The sequence below is a fragment of the Bubalus bubalis genome, chromosome 4 (assembly GCF_019923935.1).
Source record: "Bubalus bubalis isolate 160015118507 breed Murrah chromosome 4, NDDB_SH_1, whole genome shotgun sequence".
NCBI classification, from domain to species: domain Eukaryota; kingdom Metazoa; phylum Chordata; class Mammalia; order Artiodactyla; family Bovidae; genus Bubalus; species Bubalus bubalis.
In genome coordinates, this window is record NC_059160.1 from 163,741,921 (window position 1) to 163,766,939 (window position 25,019).

The following is a 25,019-nucleotide window of genomic DNA, read 5'->3' on the forward strand; positions in this document are numbered from 1 at the left end:
GCTTCACAGACCCCGCCCCAGCCTTGCCCCAGAGCATCAGCTGGTCTGTGGCTTTGGTTTTTTTCATGTTCCTCCACCCAGAGTCCGCCGTGGGGCGGGTATCTATGGATAAACATGTCTGCAGGTGGACATGAGCTGTTCCTGGTGAGTGGAGGCTCTCTCCAGCAATGTGTCAACATCTGACAGTGGTGTCTGAAGCCGAGTCTGAAAGCCAAGACCTGAACCGCATTTTGGTGAAGGACATAACGACTCGCTCATTGCTACGTTCTCTGTACCTAGAATAGTCACTGGCGCAGAGGTGTGGTGGTTAGATAGCCAGGAGCAAATACACAAGCCCTTTCTCATCCGACAGCTCCTCATCTGTGAAGCAGCAAGACCAGGACCCCGCAGGCTGCCCCTGGTCCCAGAGGAAGGTGGGCATAGCCCAAGGCTCAGCAAGCCCAGGGAAGCCCGGCCTCGGCCATCTCCAGGCTGAGTTCCACATCGCTGTGTCTGACGGGGTCCCTGCAGGTGCAGGCCTGGAGCTCAGCCAGAGCCAGCAGTGGGCCAGAGTGACGTGGGGTGTCGGGGTGCTGGTGTAAGATGTATCAAAGAACACTTCTAGGTGGAGATGGAGGAGCCTAGGGCCGCTGTGGAGGTCCAGTGGAGGCCCCTGGCCCTCCCAGTGCCCTGAGATGGCCAGGAGCTGAGGCTACCCCACCCCTGCCCTGTGGAGTAAACATTCCCAGAACCTCCCACGGCGCAAACACTTGCTCCGAGCTGGCAGCTGGGCCAGACCCCGCCCGCCAAGCTGTTTTCCTCTGAGAGCCTTCCTGAGCGCTGCTATTTTTGGCCCCGTGTGACAGTAATTGATTGCCAGTGGAGAGGTATAAAAGCAGCGGCCAGGCCCCAGGCTTGCCAGACCGCTCAGGGAGGCTTGCACTCTGGACAGAGGCCTGGAGCGTCGTCCTCCTTGTCCCTCTCGCAGAATCTGGCTCCGGACACCGGCTCCAACTCCTCGACCCTGGGCCCTTGGCCCTGAGTTTCCTGGGCGCTTCCTGAGGACTTCCTTGCTCATCCATCTCCCCTGCTACCCCCAGACCTCCTCAGCTACAGGTAAGGGAGGGCTACTGCTCTCTGGCTTGAGGTAAAACAAAAACGCGTTGGGTATGTCGAGGGCAGTTCTCAGCCTGGCACACGCCCTGCCTCACCGCGGGCTGGCGGCCAGGATGCGGCCAACAGCACCGGCAACAGCTGCAGAGGCTTTATATTCAGAGGCGTTTCCCCGGGGGGCGCGCCATATGTTTTCCCAGCACCCTGGAGAAGTGTATTTATAACCCTATTTTACGGAGAAGTGGAGGCTTGGAGAGGTGACTTTGCCAAAGAACCCTGGGTCGGGAACGGCTGTTTGGTTTTGAACCCAGGTTTCCTCCGACTCCAGTCCCATGAGGCTGGGCTCTCTGACTTGTACAGGCTCTTGAACCACAGTAATGATAGAGCCTTAAGGGATGTTAGCAGAAAGAGCCCAGGAGTTCGAGCCTGGTCTTGGATCTGCAGACTTTAAACTGCTCTCAGGCTTATGATTCACCCAGGTGACCTCAGATAGGGGAGGGGACATGGGAGGGGTGTCAGGATGGTCAGCAGTCTCTCACCCCAAGTCCTCTGTCAACCAACAGGTTGCTGCCTCCCTGTCACCGGCAGCCATGAGGTCCCGGCTTTTGCTTTCTGTGGCCCTCCTGCCCACAATTCGGGAGACCTCGGAGGAGATGCTACCCGGAGGGGCTGGAGAGGAACCCCCCGCCTCCCCCAGCCTGGATGACTACGTGAGGTCCATTTGTCAGTTGGCACAGCCCACCTCAGTGCTGGATGAGGCTGCAGCCAGGGTGCGAACCAGCAGACCCCACCGGCCAGCCCGTTCCTGTGCGAAGAGCTGCCCCACTGGGTCTCTACAGGACATCACCACTTGCTCCACTGGCCAGCAGCCCTCGCTGCCCGGGACTAGCACTGTGGATCCCCTGGACTGGCTCTTTGGGGAGTCTCAGGAGAAGAAGCCAAGTAAAAGGGATGTACCAAGGAGGACCGGACCCTCCGCTGATCCCTGGGCTTCTCGCAGACGGACGGACAGTGGCAAGGCACCAGGGACCCCCAGAGGGAGGCTGAGTGATGCCAAGGCTCCAGGACACTCTCTGCAGAGAACGTCGAGGGACTGGCACCAGTGCTCCCAGGCTTCTGGGCAACCTGGACAGGATGCGGGCTCCCCCGCAAGCCCTCGCCACAGCAGCATCCTCAGAACTCTCTATCTGCACCTCCCGGTGATCCATGAACTCTGACACCTCCCCAATAAAGCCTTCTGTAAATAGAACACAGGTCTGCGTCTCCTCCACACCTCCCCTTCCTATCCACCGCCCCCCCCACGGCCCCCACCCCAGCTGGGCACTGCCCCTGGCAGGTCTCTGGGAGGGAACCACCTCTCTGCAGGGGCTCTCTGCTTGAGCAAGTCGTAGTGAGACCCCTTCTTTGAATAACAGCCTATCCCACATGTGGCTCTCCTAACTGGCTTATCACTTTCGGCGAGTTATTTAACATGTCTGTTCCTCAGTTTTCTCCTGGGTAAGCGGTGATTAATGAGGCCTGCCTCCTAGGTTGCGCTGAAGCCGCACTCATTCGGGGGCGCAGGTCACGAGCCCACACGTGGGGCAGCTGCTGCCTCTCCGGCGGCCTCACAGGTGGGGAAACAAGGAAGCTTGGGGGAGAGGAGAAATGAAAGTCTTGGCCCTCAATGGTTTCACAGCCTAGCCCTGGGTGCTCCCAAGTCCCCCCACGGGGCCCATGAGCAAACAGAGGGGCTCAACAAACGCAGCTGCTGTGCTTCAGGGGTCTGTCCCTGGGGCTTCCCAGGGAACCTCAGGGGTCCCTCCGTGCAAGTCCTGCTGTGGCCCCAGGAGCATTCCCCCACACTGATGGCCAAGACAAAGGCTGCCCCAGCCAGCCTGCAGGGCACCGCACGCCAGACCACACGGTTCTGCCCCACTCGTTCCCACCCCCCACCGCCTCACCCGGGGGCCTCTCATCCGTGGGGTGAACGGCAGGGTCCAGGGACCACAGCCTCATTCCACATGTCCATGGGTGCCCCCCACCCCAGCCTTGGGTCCCCACAGCCTGGCAAACCTCAGTTCCCAGAGGCGTCTGGCAGGCAAGGGGGTGAGCATGAGGAACAGGGAGGGGGCAGACTGCCTTCCTCGGGGAGGAGTCGGGCATCAGAGCAATCAGAAGACTCAGGCCCGAGGCCTGCTGCTGGGTTCTCCTGGGCCAGGCCAGGGCTGGCTGCCCTCGTCAGGGTGGGAAGGACGCAGAGGCAAATGACAGAGCTGGGACCACGGGTGGGCTCGAGGCCCGCTTCAGTTTCCCCTACCTCCTTGCTCTGCGGACCAGCAAATTACTCTCCCTCCCTGCCTCCCTCCCTGCCTCCCTCCCTGCCTCTCTTTCGCCCTTTCTTTCCTTTAACTTTAAAATATTTACAGAAATTGCTTTGGATCTTTACGGCGCTCACCAGTCCTCTTTAATGTATGTTCTCTGAGGAGGCAGAATGTAAACCATACATTAAAAAAAAAATTATTAGAATGATAATAATTTAAAATTTTAAAAGAAAACGTTTCAGACAAGTGGTTAGTTCCCTGATCTGTAAAGTGGGGACAGCAAGGCCCATCCTTCACATTCTACAGTGACTGGGGAAACAGTCAAGTGAACTCAGAGATGGAATTATGAACACTATATACAAATTCCCAAGGGTCACTCCCTGCCGTGCCTCTGGCTGGCTCACACCTCTGGGTCCCTGACCTTCTGCAGCAAATATGTGTGGAACAGGCATTGGTTGGAACTTCCTTAGCAGGTGACGAGGAGGGCTGACCTACTGTGGGGGGGGGGGTGGCGGTGTGGCTGGTGACGGGATGTGCTGGGCTCACTGGGCCAGCCTTACAGCGAAGCAGCAGAAACTAGAATGACGCTGCTCATCCCGCCAGCTCAGAAATCACACTGCTGCATTTCGGGAGATCAGAGAGAGCCCTGGGCTCTGGACTTCTCTGTCTATTTCCTGGATGTAAAAGAAGCTAATGGCCCCTTCAGAAGGTACCCCCTAAAAAGAAAACAGAAAAGAATATAGTTCTGGGGGAAGTGGTCTCCAGCAGCGTCCCAAACTCCTGAGGACAGGAGCTGCAAGCCTAACAGAAAGTGCTCCTGGTGAGGCCCTAGTGAGCAGTCTCCTTCTTCTCCCACCCAGCACTGAGACGGGGAAGGGACCCAAAAGCCCCTCCCACCTGGACAGGCAGCCTGGAAAGCACTCAGCAACTCCCAGGGAACACGGGCCTAGTACTCACCAGGGGCCGGTGGTCTGTCAACCCCTGTCATTCCGGCCTTCAGGCCGTAGACGAAGGGGGATCATTGTAAGAGGGAAGGGGATCCCTGGTGGAGGAAGGTCCTTCCCTTAAGCTGGATGCAGTGACTCAGGGGCTGAGGTCCCACACTGGGTGTGATATGCGCTCAGGCCACCAGGGGGAGCTCTGCGCCCATTTAGAGCTGAGCGCTGGGCAAGGTGGGAGGCTGGCTTTGGAAGTGGCCGCACACCACACCCAGAGACTTCAGGGCCCTAAGGCCTCAGCTCGTAAAGTCAGCAGTGATGTAGTTGCCCACTGGCATTTCCTGGTGGTCCATTATTCTCTACAGGCACCAAACAGCCTGGTTAAAATGCTTTGCTATTTTTCTAAAAGGGTCAGATTGCTCCTGGTTATTCCCACTTTTCATTGTAAAACAAGCAGAATTGTCCTATCCTAAAGGCAAGGTTTTCAATGAAGGAAGCTAGTGCTTCAGCCTACCGAGCTGGGAATCCTTTGCTCCTAGCCCTTTAGAAGCTGGGGGAAAGTTCACGGGGAAACGCTTGCTCCAGGTGCGGCCCCTGCCCATTGACAACTTTCATCTCTCTAAGTTCAAGGGACTGCAGATGAGACAGTGGAAGAGAAGGTGCCCCAACTGCAGCAGCCAGGCCGAGGTTGCTCCATGGCAGGCCTGGTGACAACAGGGGTGGGGAGGTACCCGATGCTGAGCACCCCGTGCTTAGCTTGGGGGTCGAGCCTGGGGATCAAAGGTAATGAACAGCTTTCTGAGTCTCTAAGATCTGGTGAGTCATCCTCGACAGAGGCCTCCAAAGGCCCCCAGAGCTTAATGCTGTCACTGTGTTTTACACTTCTCTGCTCAGCTCTGGGAGCCACGGCAGCATCTCCGACTTACTTCAATGGCATCGTGGACCAGAGACTTATTTAAGAGTCTCGGTTTCTTTGTTGGAAAATGCCCCCTCCTCCCTCATCAAGTTCTAGGACTACAGTGAATAGAGTTGAGGCCAAGCTCCTCCTGTCCGTCCTGCCCTTGGGGCCTGCAGGGCCAGGAGAGGCCAGTCTCAGGTGGCCCTGTAGCAAGTTCTGAGGACAGCGAGTCCCTGAGGCCCAGAAGGTCCCAGGTGAGCGAGCAGGGGAACTGCAGAGGCCCCGACACTGGGTGTGGGTGAGTCACTCTGAGACGTGGTGCTCCAGGAACCAGTCATGCATTTCAGTATTAGAGCCCCTGCCTTCCAAGCCAGTGACCTGTCTCGATGGTGGCGGTTACCTCCAAAGACATACACTCCCTCAGGCTGGCACACCTGGATGGTTAAAGCTGCAGAAGTTTCATGGAAAGTACTTTCCAGCTCCAAGGAGATCAAGGCAGACCCCCTCACCTGCTTTAAGGTTAGAAAAATGAAAATCCCTGCCTGTGGGATGCTAATTTCCTGCCTCTGGCGAACCTCAGGGGCTTCTCTTCCTGATGCAGGGTCCTCTACTCCTCCACTGGGACTGTCCCATCACACAAACAGGGCTGGTGCTTCCCAGTCCCCCTTCCCACTCAGCTGTTCCTACAGAGGGGAATGTTCTGGGGAATCCCAAGTGCCAAGATCAAACTCTTAAATTAGCTGTTCTCAAACTTGGCCATCACCAGAATTCCCTGGAGGAGTTGTCAAAACAGCTGGGAGGGTGAAAGAGTTTCTGATTCAGCAGGCCTGAGAAAAGGAGAGTGGGAAGAGTCTGCTGGCCCTTCTCAGACACTGATGGGCTGCAGAAAGTCCAAGAGCCAACACGATCTCAACCCTGTGTTCAGTCTGTCTGTCGTGTCCAGCTCTTTGTGACTGTATGGACTTCTGCCCGCCATGTAACTCCTCTGTCCATGGCATTTTTCAGGCATGAATACTGGAGTTGCCATTTCCTTGTCTAGGGGATCTCAGCTGTGGTAACCCCCAAAATAAAGCTTAATCATGATCACGATAAGACTTCCCATTTGGCTTTTTCAAATGTCCCACTATCCCGACCAGGGCTCCCCTGTGAAAGACCTGGAAGTTCTGGATGGTGGTAAGACCACCTCTACTTAATCTGCCTGGTGAGCGGCTTCCTGAGCCTTGGCCATGCTGGTCACTCCCTGGAGTTTAGCTGGTGCCCATGGGCTATGTTTGGCATATAGACATGCTTTGTTTAGCTCACATAGTGTTCTGAGGTTTGGAAATTCCACATGAAATTCCGGATATCTAGCTTCTTTTGAAAAATCAGGAAGGGTTTGGGTGTCCCAATCCCAGAACTCCACGTGGCCACCCTGGGCTGGATGTGACAGGCAGCGGTGGCCTGCCAGTGGGCCAATGTCCTCTCTGATGTCCTCTCTCACCACGCCCACCCTGCCTTTCACGTTTGGACCTGCCTGGCCCTGTGAGCATTGTTTGGGGAGCCCTCCTCTGCTGCAAGGCTCTCCTCTTGGTTGAAAAGCAGAGAGGCTCTGCTTTTACTCCTGGATTGCTATGAACTTGGGCAAACCAGCACCCTGTGATGAAGGATGGGCAGAGGAAGGACTGGGCTGGGCGAAATCTCAAAGATTTCAAACACCAGAATCCTGACCTTCACTGAGACAAAAGTCCCAGGAGGAAGAAGAAGACCCACATTTTGAAACCCATCAGCTCTGCATTCTCTTGGGGATGGTCCGACCCTCAGGACCCCTTACAGGGACCTCAAAGGAGATAATTTTGTCCCCAACTCAGAGAATGGGAGACCTGACAATTCATTATCCTTACTGGACACTTAAAGTGAAGGAACTATCCTTTCACTTGGTTAACAGGTATAAAGAATTGCCCTTGGTTAACAGGTATATAGCAGTTCCAAAAAAGACTGGCCGAAGTCTTTTTGGCCAGGCAGGATGAGTGGTGACCTGTGGAAAAAGAGAGACGCGGCCTCACCTCCCTGCGCCTCAGCTGGGAGCTTTTGCCCTCGTGGTAGCAGTTGTAGGTTTTCAGCAGGCTTAAGAGCTCTGACCTGAAAGGGAAATGACACACATGTGATCTTGGGATGTGGCCGGGCCTTAGATAAAGCATTTGGCTTTGGTGGCCTCAGTTTTATAAAATGGGGAACACGCTTTGCCAACAATATATATTCCATTGAGAAGCTAGACTTTGCCATCAGACACATGCCTTTTAATCTTCTAGGGAGTTTCACATACCAGCACTCCTGGAAAGGCTGAGGTGGGGCCGAGAAGGAAGCAAAACTCACCGAGGGGCCCAGGTCACACAGCTGTACTTCGAGGGTGTTTGCACAATTTCACTGTTATAGATAAGAGTTCCTGACAATCTCTCTACACTTTACTTCTGAGTCACCTCCTTGGAATAAATCACTTAGGCTTGGATAATTGGCTTTTTAAAAGCTTGCTTTTTTCCCCCATATGACTTCCTATAAGGGTCTGGGGTGGCTGCTGTGGGAGTACCAGCACAGATGTCTGTCTCTTCTTCCTCCTGACTTTCTGGACGTGGTCAAGGGATGAGAGCGACAGCCCCGAGGGTAAGATCCTGAAGGCCGCAGGAAGGCTACTGTATCCCAACGTTTTCTCCCCAGAATAAAGGGAAAGCCACGGCTTGTGTCCCGGCTGAGGTGCGGCACAGAGAAAAGGACTCCAGTTTGCGGCACCCAAGCTGGGCTCTGCAGGCAGTGCGGTCCAACAGACATGAAATGGAACCTACACATATGATTTTAAATGGCCCAGTAGCCTTATCGGGCTTCCCTGGTGGTCAGGTAGTAAAGAATCTGCCTGCCTGCCTGCCTGCACGCAGGAGATGCGCAGGAGACCCGGGTTCGATTCCTGGCTGGGGCAGATCCATTAGAGAAGAAAATGGCACCCCACTCCAGTATTCTTGCCTGGGAAATCCCATGGACAGAGGAGTCTGGTGGGCTACAGTCCACGGGGTCGCAAAAGAGTTGGACACAACTCAGGGACTAAATCACCACAGAAGTCATGTTACCAAGGAAAATAAAATAGGGGAAATTATTTTTAATAACACAGTTTATTGAACCCAGTGTATCTAAAATATTATCATGTAATCTATTAAATGTTTATTGAACCCAGTGTATCTAAAATATTATCATGTAATCTATTAAATAATGAGACTTTGTTCATTGTTTTATTTTGTAAGAAATGTTTGCCACCTGGAGCTCCTTTTAGATTCAGTACACCCTTTCAGCCACAGGCTACGTGCTTAGCAGCCGCAGGTGGCTGGTGGCTCCCTGCTGGAAAGAGAGGCTCTAGAACCTCTCGGGCTGTGCTTTCACGCAAGCAATCTAGGGCCTGGATGAGCAAAACACACTCTGCTGCTCTGGTGTGCAGCCCTGTGTGACATGGGATGATGGGAACTGGCGAGGTGTTACAACGTAATGGTATTAACAATGCAGGATTCAATACTGCATGTCCAGTGTGCTTCTAAGTGTGTGAACACGGAATACAATTTTGTTAGAATATATTTATAGCACATAATTAATAGAATATATGTGTATATATATGCATAACATATAATTGGGCTTCCCAGGTGGCGCCAGTGGAGAAGAACCCGCCTGTCAATGCAGGAGACGTAAGAGATGGGGGTTTGATCTCTGACTGAAGTGACTTAGAATTCATCACATTAGGGTTATTATTACGACTTTTTCAAAATATCTAATATTGTTACATTGTTCTTATTATCAAATCTAAATAAGGAAAACGATCTTGTAGGCAGCACTCTTTTTTCAGGCTCTCCGGAAGGAGGATCCTAGGAGCCAGGTCCTCAGTAAAAGCTAATGCATTTTAAGGAGACTGGGTTTGCCTTCAGGACAACAGACAAGAGCTGACTAAATTTAGAAAATATTTGGAGTCAGGACTCGAAAAGTAAGATAAAATGAAAAAAAAAAAGAAAAACTTTTTCTTTAGTTCAGCGGTGAACTTGGGAAAGTTTCCCAGTTTTTCTTTTTTTTATCAGGAGACAGACAGGGAGTAAATAAAATAAAAAGAAGCAGAATTAAATCATAATGTCAATAAAATATACTTTTTCAATAAAAACTCAACACCAGTTTTGAGGGTTCTTTCCATGAACTGTTTAACACAATAAGAGTTTAGGGTTGCTCTTGTTTTTAAATAAATTAAATGCCATTTCTGCAGAGTCACAGTAGGCAGTCACACTTTCCTGCCTTCCTGGGCCCCAGGGAGGTGGGGGTCAAATGCATACCTTGATCCTTGATCTCCAAAGAGAAAGACTTCGGAAAGAAGCGCCCCCATCACTGTCCCTGGGGCAGGCCCACCATCATACCTATTAAAAGTGCCCAGAATCCTTTCCCATGAAGGCTGCCCCCGGCAGGGGCGTGGCCGCCAGGGAGGGCGGGCATGGACGCCCCTCTCTGCACACAGTGACTTACTTCAGAATGGACTTGCTGTCGCTGATGGGCACATGAGAGCTGGGGGGACAATCTTCCTTCATCTTCTCCTCTTGTCTGCAGACTTGGAAGTTACCTGCTAGGTAGACAAGGAAGGGCCCACAGACGGGTAAGCCAGGAGGAGCAACAGCCAGTGTGGGGCCAGAGCTTTGGTGTAGAGGCCTGAGACCACTTACTCCTACTTCACCGCACCGCCCACGCCCAGGCACGGAGTGGCTGAAGTGTCAGACCCCGAGGACTTAATTGGACCCTGCGCCCACATGCGCCAGCCCAGGCAGGGCAAGGTCGGAACTACCGCTCAGCCCCTGCCCCAAACCTCTTCACAACCCCTAGGAATCAGATCACTCTCCCAAGTGCTTCAGGCTACATCCTCTCCCTTTTAAGGGCACCTTGAAAGATGTCTTCCACCTCTGCTGCTCCCTCAGACCTCTACGTCGCCCTGGGCCTTTCTTGTCCATGCCCAAGGGTCCCGGGGTGGTTGCCCCGTTGCTGCCTTTGGAGGCAGCACCCCTGGGCCAGCCCTCTTAGTGACAGGCTAATTGGTACCATGGTCACTACATGCCGGAGGCCGTTGGGAGTATTCTATGAATTATTTATTCCTGACAGTACTATTACGAGGTAAGGACCGTCATATACTCATTTCACGGATCGGGAAACAGGGACAGAAGTTACGTGCTTCACCTAAGATGCCCGGCGAGTAGACGGCAAAGTCACTGATCACAAGCATCTAGCTCCTCGATTCTGGTCTTTCAGCCCCTTCTCTGTACTGATCTCGACAGTGACTTAAACCCTCAGGCCCTTCATTTTCTCTTTGGCGCGTGAAGTAACTTCTGTCCTACAGGGCTGTTCGTAGACTCATCCATGAAACTGTCTCTTCTCATTCACAGCCTGGAAATGTTTGTGCAGCTTCCCAAGCCCTCCGGGCTTCCTTTCATGGAGGGTAAATCTAGAGCTTTCTCTATCCTGTTGGCACCCTGTGCATAGATTCCCACTCTTTTCTGTCTCTGCATTATTCTGGCCAAGTGCTCTGTTATCAATGCCCCCTGCGCTTTGGGCTCTAAGCCAGCATCTCTCTCACACAGACACACACACACATACACACACACACACACACTCTAACCTCGATCCTGCTTCTGCCCCACTTCTCCCAAGGTGCAGCTAGGAATGAGGAGTTTAGCGACCCTGGGAGGTGGCACAGACCTGGGAGGGCACACAGCATGCCTTTCACATCATGGAGCGCCTTGGCCTTCTTCTCAAAAAAAAAAAACCAAACACTGCACATCTGTTCACACAAACCTGGTTCAGCCACATCTCCCTGACCTGTGTGCACGCCAGTGCTGCTGTGGGGCTCAGGGCCTGCCCCTAGGCTGTGGCGTGGAGGACCTCACTGCACTGTGCCCCGGGCGCTGATCCCAACTAGCCCAGCACACTGTCTCCCTGCTGGCTTGATCCTCCCACACACAGGAAGAGCCAGCCTTCTTGCGGCCACATCAGCCCTGAGCGCCGATGCTGGAGGCAGGGGACACACGGAAGGCATGGAGAAGGGGAATGATCTGGGGGTGGTGAGTTTCCCAGTGACATCAGAGTCATCCCCGAAACGCCTCCCCTCTGCCTTGGCCTGCAGTGTGGCAAACTGGCCTGCAGACGGGGCAGGCTCCCAGCTGCGGCCGCAGCCGGCCCTGCCTCCATAGGGCATGGGGCATTCGCACCATGGGGCCCTGGAGCTGGGGGCCTCCAGCGGCCTTCTCCTTGGCCTATTTCAAAATAGGGTTTCAGTTCCTCAGCACTTCAGCTCTCCTGTGGAAAAACTGACCTGCCAGCTTCTCTTTCCGGGTACTTCCGTAAATGCTACCAACACAGAAGTTGGCTTCAGCCCGGGGCAAGGCTGAGTCTCTCAGCCAACACTGTTCCTGTTCCTATGGGGTCAGTGACCCGACTGTCTTGTTTTAAGCAAGCTAATAATGGGAAGGGCTGGATTTACCCAGAAATAACCCGAGGAGCTTTTTTTCCCTCATGCCTTGCTCTGCAGCCAGCTTCTCTCTCACTCCTCCCCACTTCCTGCTCTGGAGCACAGCTGCCTGAGCTCTCTCAGGTCCCCTAATGGGTTTGAGGCTCTGTCCTCCCTTTGGGCTTTTATGGCCATTCTCTCTCAGAATCCAGCATCATCCTCATCCTAGACTCTGCCCTTAGCTGTCCAGGAAGCCCTTCCCAGATCAGGCCCCTCCTCCAGCCATCAGCTCCTCTCTGGGCCAGAACCTGCGCCCCGTCTCCGTCACAGAACCTGCCTCTCGCTTTGATTCTCCCAGAAGAGCAGGAGCCTGGCATGGCAGAGATGTTACGTTTATGCCTCACCATTTGTTTCCAGCACAAATCACAAGACTGGATGTTGCAGGAGATTCATAAATGGTGTTAAATTATTGAATGAGTACAGAAAGCCTCATGAGGTCCAACAAAGTCAACTTTCCCAGAGTTGTGTATACACAGCCGGAATAAATCGTGTAAAAGTCTCTAGGGGCCAGGGACGTGACTTGGCTGAGGGACACTGGTCAATGGAGTCTATGGGGGCTTGGGGACACATTCTTCTTCCGGTGGGGCAGCTTTTCTGGTGTTTCATGAGAAGCCAGAAATCTGGATTTTTACAAACTATAGTTCATTTTAAAGTTGGGTGACTGTGGTGGAGACAATCACTGCCCCTGGACTGACCGCATGATAGCTCCCGCTCCCCAGCCCCTTGCAGCCACAGGGCCATGTGACCTGCTCTGCAAATGGAAGTGCTGAGTGTCACTCCCAGACCAGCGCATCTGGGCCAGCGTGTGGCCCAGCAGCTCTCCTGTTTCCCGCCATGGTGACCCGGAAAGCCACATAACCCAGTTAGTATAGCTTCTTGATGGTCAGCCTGGGTCCCAGAGTATCTCTGGGGACCAGAGGCCTCTGCCAATCCACAACAGATGTGGATGGGGGAAGAGAAATAAACCTCTCTGTTTCAGGGATTTGTTACTGCAGGATAATCTAGTTTATTCTAACACAATAAATAATTCAATTAAACTGAATATACATGTCAATGTATGGCAAAAACCACTACAACATTGAAAGTAATTAGCCTCCAATTAAAATAAATAAATTAATTAAAAAATTAATTAACTTCCCAGGTCGTGTTAGTGGTAAAGAACCAGGCTGCCAATGCAGGAGACACAAGAGATGCCTAGTTTGATCTCTGGGTTGGGAAGATCCCCTGGAGGAGGGCATGGCAACCCACTCCAGTACTCTTGCCTGGAGAATCCCCATGGACAGAGGAGCCTGGTGGGCTACAGTCCATAGGGTTGCAAAGACTTGGACACGACTGAGCGACTTAGCACTCATGCATATGCATATATATATAAAGCTTGCAGATACATGACAGTTTATAACACTTCATGCTTTCACTCTCCACAGCCTGTGAGGAATATGCCCATTTTGCTCTATTTTGTAGGGACACTTCTAAGTGGAATTCTCTTCTAAGAGAATTCTCTTCTAAACAGTGATTAGTTATTAATAGAAGATGCTTCTTAAAGTGTTCTGGGCTAGGAGCTGCTAAAAACCCATATAGCTTAAGTTGCATGCTTTTTCCTCTCTGGGTCTTATTTTTCCATCTGTACAATGAGAATATTGATTTCCATTGAGTCAGAAATTTTCTTAGCTGTGGAACTCTTCATTCAAATGGAATATTTATGCAGATAGATTAAAGGGGGTGTTCTGGCTGAAGGTGAGGTGGGTGGCGGGCAGCCCCCATCCATGGCTTTGTCCACGTGTGTGCTCATTGCTAAGTTGTGTCCGACTCTTTGGGACCTTCATGGACTGTAGCCCACCGGGCTCCTCTATCCATGGGATTCTCCAGGCATGAATACTGGAGTGGGTTGCCTTGCCCTCCTCCAGGGGATCTTCCATCTCTGGATAATACTGTGCTGCATGACAGAGGAGATGCTCTCCGCACTGGGCTTCTGGAATACACTTTACCCTAGAGAGCCTGCTTATTTAAAGGAGACGATCAACAAGCTGAGGGTCTCCAGCTGGAGTTGGGTGACATCAGCTGGGGTTGGCAGCTCAGAGGGAATCAGGAGCAAAGTGCAGAAGGATCCTAGATGACACAGAATGAAGTGAAAGGAGAAGGTGGCTTGTTGAGTAAACAGCTTCTGTGTCAGGGAAAGAGAATGGAGGACACCATCCCAAGTAAGGGAAGGAGGGACGTGAGGAAGGCTGGCAGAAGCAACAAAGCTGCTTCCAAATTGCCGGGCGAGGCCTGAGCCTTACAGGGCGGGAGCCTCCACCCCAGGGAAAAACCATCTTCTCTTCTTTGAGAGAACCATAAACTGCTGTGTCTTCTGACATCCATCATGAGTATGGCCTGAAGCCACTCTCACGGTCTCTGATTCTTACGTGTCTCATCCCGCGACTCCCAAGTTGGCCACTCCGTCATCTCCTTGCATTCCAGACCTGAGCACTGGGGTCACTTTAGAATTCCACTCCAAATGTCGATACTGTGTTTGTGCCTCATTTACCCGACTGGAGGTTGAGACAGTTTTCATTCCCAGGGTCTTGTCCAGTTCTCAAGTGAGCTGCGCGGGTACCTACGAGGCATCCTATAGATCACTTGAATGAGAGCTTGAGAGAGAGCGGGGACACAGGCCCAGGAAGAAAGCCAATGGAGATGTCTCTCTTTTTGGAACATGTTCCTGAAACCTCCTCTTAAACACTCGCTGTCCTCATGCATTGGGCAGGACTTAATGAATCTCCAATAGAATGTTTTTCTACCTTTTATAAAAAGCATGATCTTATCTTTCAATAAAACCCCAGGAGAAGCCTAACACACAAACGGGCCGCTCTGGTCGAGGGTGGGGTCGGGGAGAGGGTGGGCTGGCCCGCCGCCCTGGTGCAGTCTGCAAAGTACAGAGTGAGATGCAGCTGGGCAGGCCAAGCCCTGTGGCTCTGCGGAGCCCAGCTTTCTTTGTCCTGGCTGGCTCCCCTCCCCCAGGCCCCAGGGCACACAGATCAGGCTCCACTCTTGCTTCCCCGGCTGGAGGAGGCTCTGTCCCCAATCCAAGGACTCAGGCTGCAGCCCAGGTTCCCTGTCCCCAGAGGAGGGGCCCCAGGGCAGCAAGCCAGCCATGGTTACCTGTCCCAGTGAACAGGCAGGGAATTGTTTTCGCTTTCCACTTCAGTAGCTGCTCTGCCAGCCGTGAGGAGGGGCCGTGAGGACAGTGAGCCGGCTGCCTGCCCTCCCCATTGTCCCTGGTCTTTCATTTGGAACAAAGGACACTGAAGGTCTTCAGCTGCCTGGTTTGGACCATCTTTCCTCTTTGGGGGTGGTGGAGCCGGTTATCATGGGAGAAGGCGGATGGCTCTTCAGGCTATCACTATAGCCCACTTGCTATGGGCCAAGGTCTGAAGCAGAAAAAGAAGGCTGATGCAGCGGTGTTTTCCTGAGGCTAAATCCACTGCATTGGAAGCCTCTGATTTCAAGGTGATGTGCTTCCCACAATGCTCCCTCTTTCATAAACTTGTGGCAACAATAGATGGTCATTGTCCTCACTTGGCAGAAGGAAAATGTTATTAGTGTCCAGATTAAAATGTGCTGAGGATGTTTGTGAAATCTGAATGCTTGGTAACCTCTGCTCTTACGTCTTATAAAATTATGACTCTGATGTTCCTCCTTGCATGGGCGCTCAGTTGTGTCTGACTCTTTGTGACCCCACGGACAGGTTCCTCTGTCTGTGGAGTTTTCCAGCCAAGAATACAGGAGCGGGCAGGCAGGATGAAAATTAAATATGTTAAGGACCGTGACACGATGAGCCAAAGAAAAGGGACAGGGTGTGAGGGGCACGGCTGGGAGCCTCTGAGCCCAGGCTACTCAGACCAGAAGGAGAAAGGCAGTTCTCAAGAAAAGAGCAGGTGCTGGGACACTGCCATGCATTCCTGGGAAGCCTGAGGCCCCTGTTCTGCAGCCCAAGGCTACAACTTTCGATCACCAGCCAGAGCCAGCAGGAAGGTGGGGGGGAAAACAATGAACCTTTAAGTGGGCCCTCGAGAGCACCTGTTAGCCAGCAAATGGCAGGAAGTTGGCCAAGGAAGAAACTGTAGTGCCTGCTGGTACCAGCTGCCCCTGATAGGGGGTCTGGCCAGACACAGGCCACTCCCAAGCAACAGATTTTTGCCAAGGGAGCCAGCTGTTGGGATGCGGGTGGTGAGCAGGAACACAGCAGCTGCAGCTCCCATCCCCTTCCACACTGCTGTCTTGGCTCCTCCTCTCTCCTCCATCTTCACCCCACCCTGGGCTTGACCACACCCTCCCCGCCCCAGCCCTGGTGGCCGGGAAGCTCAGGGGGACATCGTGCAGTCCAAGTGGAGTCGGGCAGAGCACGAGAGGCCACGGCAGAGCCACTGGCACGTCTCCTCACCACCTTCTCCTGGGTCCATCCTCTGACCCTGGCTCACCTTTACTGTATCCTCTCCTCACCCAAGTCTTGGGCTTCCACCAGCTCTTTCGCTCAGACCATCCCAACATCCAGTCCTCCATGACACCATCGCCCTCCTCTGAAGAGCCGAGTCCTCTTCACTTAGGCAGCCTGGCCCTTCTTGTAAGCTTTCTGACAGGTCCCACCTAGAGGTGGTGCTACACCCAGACTCCTGCAGCCAGATCTCTGGTTTCTGTCCTTGCTTTCAAAACACGGCAACCTGGGGCAAGAAAGCACTTCCAATCCTCCTGCTCCCTCTCACACATACGTACTCCCTGGCCAAAGTCCTTACATACACCTCTTCCTCCTCAAACTGGACCCGCCCCTTGCCTATGGAAGAAGAAATCTAAGGAAACAGGAGGGCTTCCCAGGTGGCATTAGTGGTTAAGAACCTGCCTGCCAACGCAGGAGACATGAGAACTCAACCCTTAGGTGGGGAAGATCCCCTGAAGGAGGAAGCAGGAAATGGCAGCCCACTCTAGTATTCTAGCCTGGAGAATCCCCTGGACAGAGGAGCCTGGTGGGCTGCAGTCCATATCGTCACAAAGGGTCAGACACGACTGAGCACGCACTCATAGAAACAGGAATCCTTGCAGCCGTGCTTTTTGGGCCAAATAGCTACTGAGAATGATCACTGACCAGTACCCCGCTGGCCTGGGGTTACAGGGGCAGGCTCTCTGATTATTAGGTGCCCAGTGCTGTGGGGCAGCACTGACGCTCTATTGCTGCCCCACCCCCTGCTCCCTGACGCGCCCTCCTGCCCCAGCCAGCGCTACCCACTGCACCACACCTGCGTACTGCATGAAGCTGCTGAAGGCGGCTTCCTGCAAGACACGGTTCAGCTCAGAACCATGGGTCATGGAGCCCTTTGGAGTCTCTTGAAAGCTTAACACACTTTCTCCAGAAAAATGCCCATATGAGCGTGAGTGTGCACACAGACACACATGAGGTCTGCACACCATTGCAGGGGATCAGTAAACCCTTATCCATGTGCCCCAGGATCCCTAGGTCTCAGGTTAAGAACTTCTGCCAAAATGTGTCACAACAAGAGAGAGGAGACAAGGGGGCATCCCAGAGAGAAGGCAGGTGTGAGCTTTGCTGGGGCATTGGCTGGGTACATGATTTCAGCATGCTGCTGCATCTCTTGGGCCTCAGCTTAGCCAGGATTGTAGCCAGGCAGCTGGACAAGAGTGTCTTTAGGTCTCTTTCCAGCTCTGCAGCTATGGGGCTGTATGAGACCTTCACTTCTACCCCCAAGGTCAGGCAAGGCTGTTGTTGTTGTTCTTGTTGGGTCACTAAAGTTGTGTTCAACCCTTTTGTGAACTCATAGATTATAGCCCACCATGCTCCTCTGTCCATGGGATTTCCCAGGCAAGAACACTGGGCTGGGTTGCCGTTTCCTCCTCCAGGGATTTTCCCAACCTAGGGATCCAACCTGCGTCTCTAACACCACAGGCATATTCTTTACCACTGAGCCACCTGGGAAGCCCAAGGAAAGGGGAAGGGGCTCCAAATCTCTTTCAGCAGTGCATCTTGGGGAAGGAGGTCAGAAGCCAAAAACAGGAGGGAACCGAATGCAAGTTCCCCTTTAACAGGAGTGAGAAATCTGCCGAAGCTTCGGAAAGTGCAGCCGCTTCCCATTTGATTTTGATTTACTTTAAAACAGCTTGAAAATGTTTTCTTCAGTGTATTCTGTGGCAGGGTAACCACCAGCCTTTGCAAGAATCTGGATTTAGAGCTCTGCTCTGGGATTCTGATGCTGAAGCTGAAACTCCAATACTTTGGCCACCTGATGCGAAGAACTGACTCATTTGAAAAGACCCTGATGCTGGGAATGACTGAAGGCGGGAGGAGAAGGGGACGACAGAGGATGAGATGGTTGGATGTCATCACCGACTCAATGGACATGAGTTTGAGTAAGCTCTGGGAGTTGGTGATGGACAGGGAGGCCTGGCATGCTGCGGTCCATGGAGTCACAAAGAGTCGAACATGACCGAACGACTGAACTGAACTGAACTGGGATTCTGTAGCTGTGTGACCTTAGGCAAATCCCTTTCCTTCTCTGACCTTCAGATTCCTCAGTTGAATCACTGACTGCTGTGAAGGTGAATGAGGGAACAGGTAAGATGGGCTTCACCCATGATAAACAAAAGTTCCCAGCAGAAGTCTGAATGGGAGTCCAGAGCTCCAGAGGGACAGGGAGGCTCAGATAAGGGAACATGGTACTCAGAGAGGATGACGGTCCTCAGCAGGAGCGTCTATGAGCCACGGTATTTGGCTGAACTCACTCGCAAAACCAGGGCCCAGTCCAGAGTGTGTTATGTAGCTCCCAGAGTCAGAGCCTCCCCTTTGAGCCTCTGCATTTATAGAACCTGAACTATAACACATGCCTGAGTTCTGTTCATATTGTGTTGTTACGGGTCATTGTCCAGCTGACCCTGACCCAGGGGGACTCTGGACCTTTGCTCCATTCTCCAGGCCACCTGCTGGAGTCTCATGGTGGAAATACGGCTCCACCCCCCCTCACTCCCTAACCCCCACCCGCTCCCCTCCCATCATCCCCCCACCCCCACCCTTGCTTTCACACTGACTCTTTAATCTGTGGTCTCAATCTCACTTTCCCTGCAACGTCTTGAAGCACCAGCACTACGCACAGAGGGGATAACGGCAACAACGAATGAACAAGTACTGACAGCGCTGAAACACAGCCCGTAACAACTTCTGGCCAGCGATGTCTGACCTAGGCTAAGGCCTTCGTATTCCCTTTCTTCCTTCCGCTTCCTCCCCTCCCCTCCCAGCCCCATCCCCTCCTTATCACCTCCCACCTTGCTGGCAGCAGCTCAGCAATTGCTCCAGGGCTGGAGGCAGGCAGACCGGCATTGTAGTTGTTGTTATTGTTTACTCATGGCTTCTGCCAACAAATCTTGATTGTGCCGTGAGCAGTTAAAGTACAGAGAAGCCTGTGAGGGTCCTTCTTGCAAGTGTAAGCGCATGGCTTTGGAGTCCAACTCGCTGTTCAGTCACTAAGTCATGTCCCACTCTGCAGCCCATGGACTGCAGCGTGCCAGACTGCCCTGTCCTTCACCATTTCTGGGCACAAATTCCAGACTCCCAGCCCTCACCTGTTATGACCGTACTTAATTCCTCTGTGAAGTGGGGTTATTAAAGCGTTTTCAGTGTTTTAAGAAAACGCTGTCACTGGCCTAGCCCTGACCCTGGTGCGAGAGATCACACACAGCCCTCCCCCAGGGCGGTGACAGATGAGTGGGAAGTGCAGGACAGTCAGGAGCACGGCGCAAACAGGGTGCTGAAGTCACTGGGGGAAATGAAAGAAATCTGGCATAATAAGCCCTGGCTAAAAATCCGACCCTATCCCTGACTCATCCGGGTAAAACCAGACAACTCTGTAACTTTTCAAGCTTCAGTTTTCTCATCTGAAGATGGGGACACTGAAAGTATCAAGGCTGTGAGAAGTGTGAGAGGTATATTGTGCTAAAACTCTTAGCCCAGGTCTGACAACAAGGCAAATCCTCTGTAAATAGCGATTGTGAGGCCCTACTGCTGCTATTATCTCGGAGTTCGTGGTCTTCCATCCATGAAATCTGAGGGTTGTGGCTGAGGCACTTCAAGCCTCTCCCCCCAATTCTAAGATCAATGCTGCCAGGATATTGGCCAAGATGAAACAAGGTGGGCAAAGGTGTAGCCGGCGGCCGCGCGCGCACCTGCTTTGCTCAGGTTTTAGCTCCTTAAGTGTCCTCTCATTGGAGCAGGTGCCTGGCGCAGTGCCCACTCTCAGCGTTGGGCCCGAGGCCCAGAAAGTGCCAGGCTGGCAGAGGGAGGGGACTTAGCACGATGCAGCCACAAGTGACTAGACTCCAGAGCCCCTGCCTGGGGAAGGTCCTGGGCTCGCGCGGTGGAGGGAGGTCGGAGCTCCGCGGACGCCCCGTGCATCACTCACCGACCACTCATCGCGCAGTGCAGAACCCGCTGCCGGTGCCTTGCCCTTGCAGTCACCCGAGATGCCTCCGCAGCGCCTACTGCCCGTCTTCCAGGACTTGGAGCGTCAGGCCCGCCCCTCCCCGCCCCTCGCCTCGCTCCGGCCAATGGCACAGCCCCACTACTCCCTTTCCGCCCCGCCCCCCAGGCTCTTCCCGCCCCTCCCCGCCTCTCGGCCAGCTCTGGCCAGTGGCATCACGTCACCTTGACGGACCCGCCCAGCCTCTGGCACACCCGGGAAGGTAGGGGAGGTGCCGAGGGGACTCGGGGAAGGTGTGGGGCATCGGCTGTGTGGGCTGTCCCGGGACCACCCCGAGGGCGAAGAAGGAAGCAGCCCCGACTGGGTCGGCAGGATCAAGCATGCGGGCCAAGGTCAGGAACCCTGCGGGAATAGACACTCGGGTTTCCAACAAAGGTCGCTGTGCAAGCCCCGCAATTCCTAGTGTGCCTGTCATGAGAGAGGAGGTTATCAGTAGAACCCGAACGATGTTAGCTTTTGCTCAAGGGCCACCCGTCTGTAGTTCGGCTGCAGGGTTGGCGTTGCCTCTCAGAGCTTCACCGCCTTTAAGAAATCAGATCCTCAGATGATGAAGAGGAGATAACTTCTCTGCCAGTTACCGCCTGCTGCAGGAGGATTTATCTGCGCGGGGGCAGAGTGAACGGAAGACCACGGCCTTTTGGGGAACTCGAATAGTTCAGTAATTCTGGGGTGTGGGGGTGGAAGGGATGGAGAAGGGGTTGACGAAAACAGTTCCGATTTCTGTTTCATACCACCATCCCAATCCTGACCTTGGGACTTCCCCTTCCCTCCCCCCAGCATGAATCATTTTACTTTCTTCTCAATCTGTGGCTCCTAATATTTTTAGAGTCATATGGCCAGTTTAGAATGTGATATGGACCTTTTAGAAAAATGCAGGTTCCCACACAGGCAAAAATCAGCCTGGGATTTGAGTCTATGAGCCTCTGGACCCCATTTGAGGGAGGCTGTACTAATCCTTGTTGTTAGGGCTGCTGGATATGGGGTAAAGAGATTGGGCTCTACCATCGACTTCCTGCATAACCTCCCCCTGTTGCAATGGTTCTGGGCCTCAGTTCCCCCATCTGTAAAACTGAGGGAGCTAAAGATGACCAGGCCAAGGATCTTTCAGCTCTGTCTTTGCATGATTTCATGAAGAGTAGCCCATCCTATGCCAATTCAGGACACCCCTGGGGTCAGGGACCTCCGTTCCTGCAGAGCCCAAAGGTCTGATCACCAAAGCTGAGGACAATAATTGGGTGCTTCAGAAGTAGTTTTTTTTTTTTTAAAAATCTTTTCAAACAGTAAGTAAAATTCAACGTAACCCTCAACCTCTGAGCATTCATTCATGCCCAATAGGATAAGTGGACAGAGCACCTAGGTAAAATACAATTTCCCTGGGGCTTTCCAGCACTTGAGAGTGCTGATCAAGCTGATGCTAACTTCAGGGCCAGGACTGGAGTGATGATTGGTTTTAAGGAACAGCTTGATGTGTCCCTCACTCCCACTGTGTGCCAGGCACTCTGTAGGGGCTTTACCGTGGGGATCCCACCCAATTCCTGCGACCTCCCTGGGAATGGTTGTTACTAACCACATTTTACATAGAACACAAGGGTCCATCCTCAAGGAGCTTCAGAAGGAGAATCACCTTTTCCCTCCGTGTTCAACAGCGCCGTCCGTATCTGGCCCCCAGATCACTTATGGTGGGTGTTGTGTAGACTCTTAGGTGCCAACCCAGTACCCACTCTCTGCTTTGGAAAAAAGAAAGAGGAGAAGAAAGGAAAAGAAAGGAAAATTCATGCAGCCACTATGGAGAACGGTAAGGAGATTTGTCAAAAAACTAAAAATAGAGTTGCCATATGATCCAGCAATCCCACTCCTTGGCATATCAAAAAGATACACGGACCCCAGTGTTCATAGCAGCAGCATTTACAATAGCCAAGACATGGAAACAGCCTAAACATCATTGACAGATGGATAGACAAAGAAGATGTGGTAGATACATACAATGGACTACTGGTCATAAAAAAGAATGAAATAATGCCATTTGCAGTTACATGGGTGGACCTAGAAATTATCATACTAAGAGATATAAATCAGAAAGAGAAAGGCAGATGTCCTATGATATCACTTATATGTAGAATCTGAACTGTGACACAAATGAACTTATTTGCTAAACAGAAACAGACCCACAGACGTAGAGAACAGGCTTGTGCTTGCCAAAGGGGAAGGGGGATAGAGGAGGGATAAATTGGGAGTTTGGGATTAGCAGCTACACAACTACTGTATCATGCATAAACATCAAGGTCCTGCTGTAGAGCACAGAGAACTATATCCAATATCCTGTGGTAAGCCGTAATGGAGAAGAATAAGAAAAAGCAATATGACTGAATCACGTTGCTATAAACCAGAAACTAACATGACATCGTGAATCAACAGTACTTCAAAAAAAGAGTTGAGAGGGAGACAGAGAGAGAAAGAGGGAGAGAGCAAGAGTGAGCAACTTGTTTGGAGCAGCAATGTGCCACTCCCTAGTAATGGGTCGTGACAATTTGTGTTTTTCATACTGTACTTACAGCTGAACAGTGTGCCATGAAATTAAGTTAGTATGTGATTTGACTAGTGTTTTAAAAATAGAAAGTATCAATGTATAGCACACATAGTCAAGAAAGTTGTGTCTTACAAAATTTTGTTTACCTTATGATTTATTTTGATGTATTAGGCTGTTCTATAAAATATATTTCTCACTGTGGGCCTCAGTAAAAAAAAGGTTGAAAGTTACTAAGTCAATCTCAACAATCTTTTACATAGTTTCCTCAGCTCCCTTTGAAGCTATAAGTGGTCATGTGACCCACTTTTGGGCTAAGAGATAGGGAAAACTGTGCTGGAGGGTGAAGACAGCTTTTGCTTTCGTGATAGAAGGAGCAGATAGATTCCTATTTTCCCTGCCCTTCTGTCTCAAATGTGGATAATGTGTAATGTCTGGAACATTGGCAACCATTTTGAGGTTATGATACAACATGCCCACATACTAAAGCTGGTGCAGCACAAAGATGAAAGGAGTCTGGGCCTTCAGCAACGTTACGGAGCTGCTGTGCAACGCCTTCACTGCCGTCTCTAGACTTCCAGGCGGATTCTTTTCTTTCTGAGCCACCAGGAAAGGCCCCCAGATAAACTACTATTTGTTTAAGCCCCAGGTTGGCAAGTCTTTTCTGTAAAGGGCCAGATATTCCATATTTTAGGCTTTGTGGGCTAAGTGATCTCTGTCACAACTACTTAATTCTGCTGTCGTGGTTTGGAAGTATCCATAGATAGCAGGCAAATCCAAGGACATTGGTGAAGTTCCAGTAAAACTGTTAACAAAACAGGAGGCAGGCCACATGTCGCCCCTGGGCTGTGGTTTGCTCGCTTTCCCTGGATGACTGTGCCCTTTTTATTGCCTCTCTGACCTCATCTCCTCCCACTTCCCCTCCCTCTCTCTGTTCTTCTTCCCACATACCAGGCCCACTCCCACCTCGTGGAGTTTGCCCTTGCTGTTCCCACAGCCTGGAAGGCTCTTCTCCCACATATCTGCAGGACTCGCTCCTTTGCCTCCTTCAGGTTTTACACACAGCTGCTCCTCTCTGCAGTCTTCCCTTGCCCACTGTGCAGAAGGCCAGTCCCTGGCCTGCACACACTACTCTCTGGCATGCTGTGCATTTCATGTCTTTATCAGGAGATCCTTGAGAGGGAGATCTTATCTGTTTCCTTAGATGCTAACTCTGCCTGGAATGTGAAGGTGTTTAATCAACATTTGGTGTAGGATTGATTTTTTTTTCCCTGACTGTCAAATTCAGGTAAGAAAACAGACATAAGGAGGCTCATTACCCCATCCAAGGGGACAGAGTGAGTAAAGTTGTAGAATCTGAGTCTGCCTCCTAATAGTCCTGATGGTCGTATTTGTGCCCCCAGGGAACAAGAGTAGAACAATATCTGCCTCTGTAGGGGGCGTCCCTGATGACTCAGTGGGTGAAGAAACTGAGCGACTAAGCATGTGCCTCTATTGGAAGATTGGGGCTCAGGGAAACAGGGGCCACAGAATTTTCTGGAAGACTTCTTCCCCCAGGGAATTATCCCAATAAAGGGGGCCTTTGGGAGTCAATAAGGAAATAGGGTATTATCCCGTTATCTTGGGCAGTCTCATTTTTTATAGCATTCCTGCTTCAGAAAATTGTTAGGAAAAAAGTTCTTTATTTTGTGAACAGTCCAGACTGACTTGTAAGATCCATAAAATGCCGAAGGGAAGCACTCATGACCCAACATTTTTAGCCAAGAAGGAGCCACAGAGAATAAACTTATGTTTGACTTGTAAGTGTGGAAACATAAAGGAGCCCAAGTCTGATCAAACACATGTGATTTCTTGCATCAGATAAGGCTGCTCCTGGGGCAGTGCACTCTGCTTGGCTTTCCTTGAAGCTTCTTGGCACCATTCCAAGAAGGCGGAGAAATTAGAGGCGAGTCAATTTAGATTTAGAAGGCAATGGCACCCCACTCCAGTACTCTTGCCTGGAAAATCCCATGGATGGAGGAGCCTGGTAGGCTGCAGTCCATGGGGTTTCTAAGAGTCGGACACGCCTGAGCGACTTCACTTTCACTTTTCACTTTCATGCATTGGAGGAAGAAATGGCAACCCACTCCAGTGTTCTTGCCTGGAGAATCCCAGGGACGGCAGGGCCTGGTGGGCTGCCGTCTATGGGGTCGCACAGAGTCGGACAC

The 25,019-nt window shown here is 52.0% G+C and overlaps 2 protein-coding genes across 6 annotated transcripts in view; one reads left to right on the top strand and one right to left on the bottom strand.

Moving 5' to 3' along the window:
* The window catches only part of RASSF4 (Ras association domain family member 4), a 33,852-nt gene extending 13,505 nt beyond the window's left edge, over window positions 1–20,347 (bottom strand). For 4 of the 5 annotated variants that reach the window (XM_044942451.2, XM_044942450.2, XM_006073970.4 and 1 more), the window contains exons 1-3: window positions 20,211–20,347; window positions 9,747–9,840; window positions 7,274–7,349 (exon numbers count right to left, since the gene is read on the bottom strand). In XM_044942451.2, coding sequence (XP_044798386.2) covers window positions 7,274–7,349; window positions 9,747–9,808 — 138 coding nt within the window. In that variant the 5' untranslated portion in view covers window positions 9,809–9,840; window positions 20,211–20,347. Of the gene's footprint in view, window positions 1–7,273; window positions 7,350–9,746; window positions 9,844–20,210 lie in introns of all 5 variants that reach the window. The other variant, XM_006073969.4, reaches the window with a different exon arrangement.
* Window positions 794–2,341, top strand: DEPP1 (DEPP1 autophagy regulator). The gene is made up of 2 exons (XM_006073968.3): window positions 794–1,095; window positions 1,656–2,341. Exon 2 carries the CDS (start codon window positions 1,683–1,685, stop codon window positions 2,307–2,309), a length of 627 nt encoding a protein of 208 aa, XP_006074030.2. The 5' UTR covers window positions 794–1,095; window positions 1,656–1,682; the 3' UTR covers window positions 2,310–2,341.
* Window positions 20,348–25,019: the final 4,672 nt, after the last annotated feature.

What these genes read in the sequence shown, in the direction of transcription:
- DEPP1 (XM_006073968.3), top strand. Translation starts at nt 1,683, where the DNA reads ATGAGGTCCCGGCTTTTGCTTTCTGTGGCCCTCCTGCCCACAATTCGG.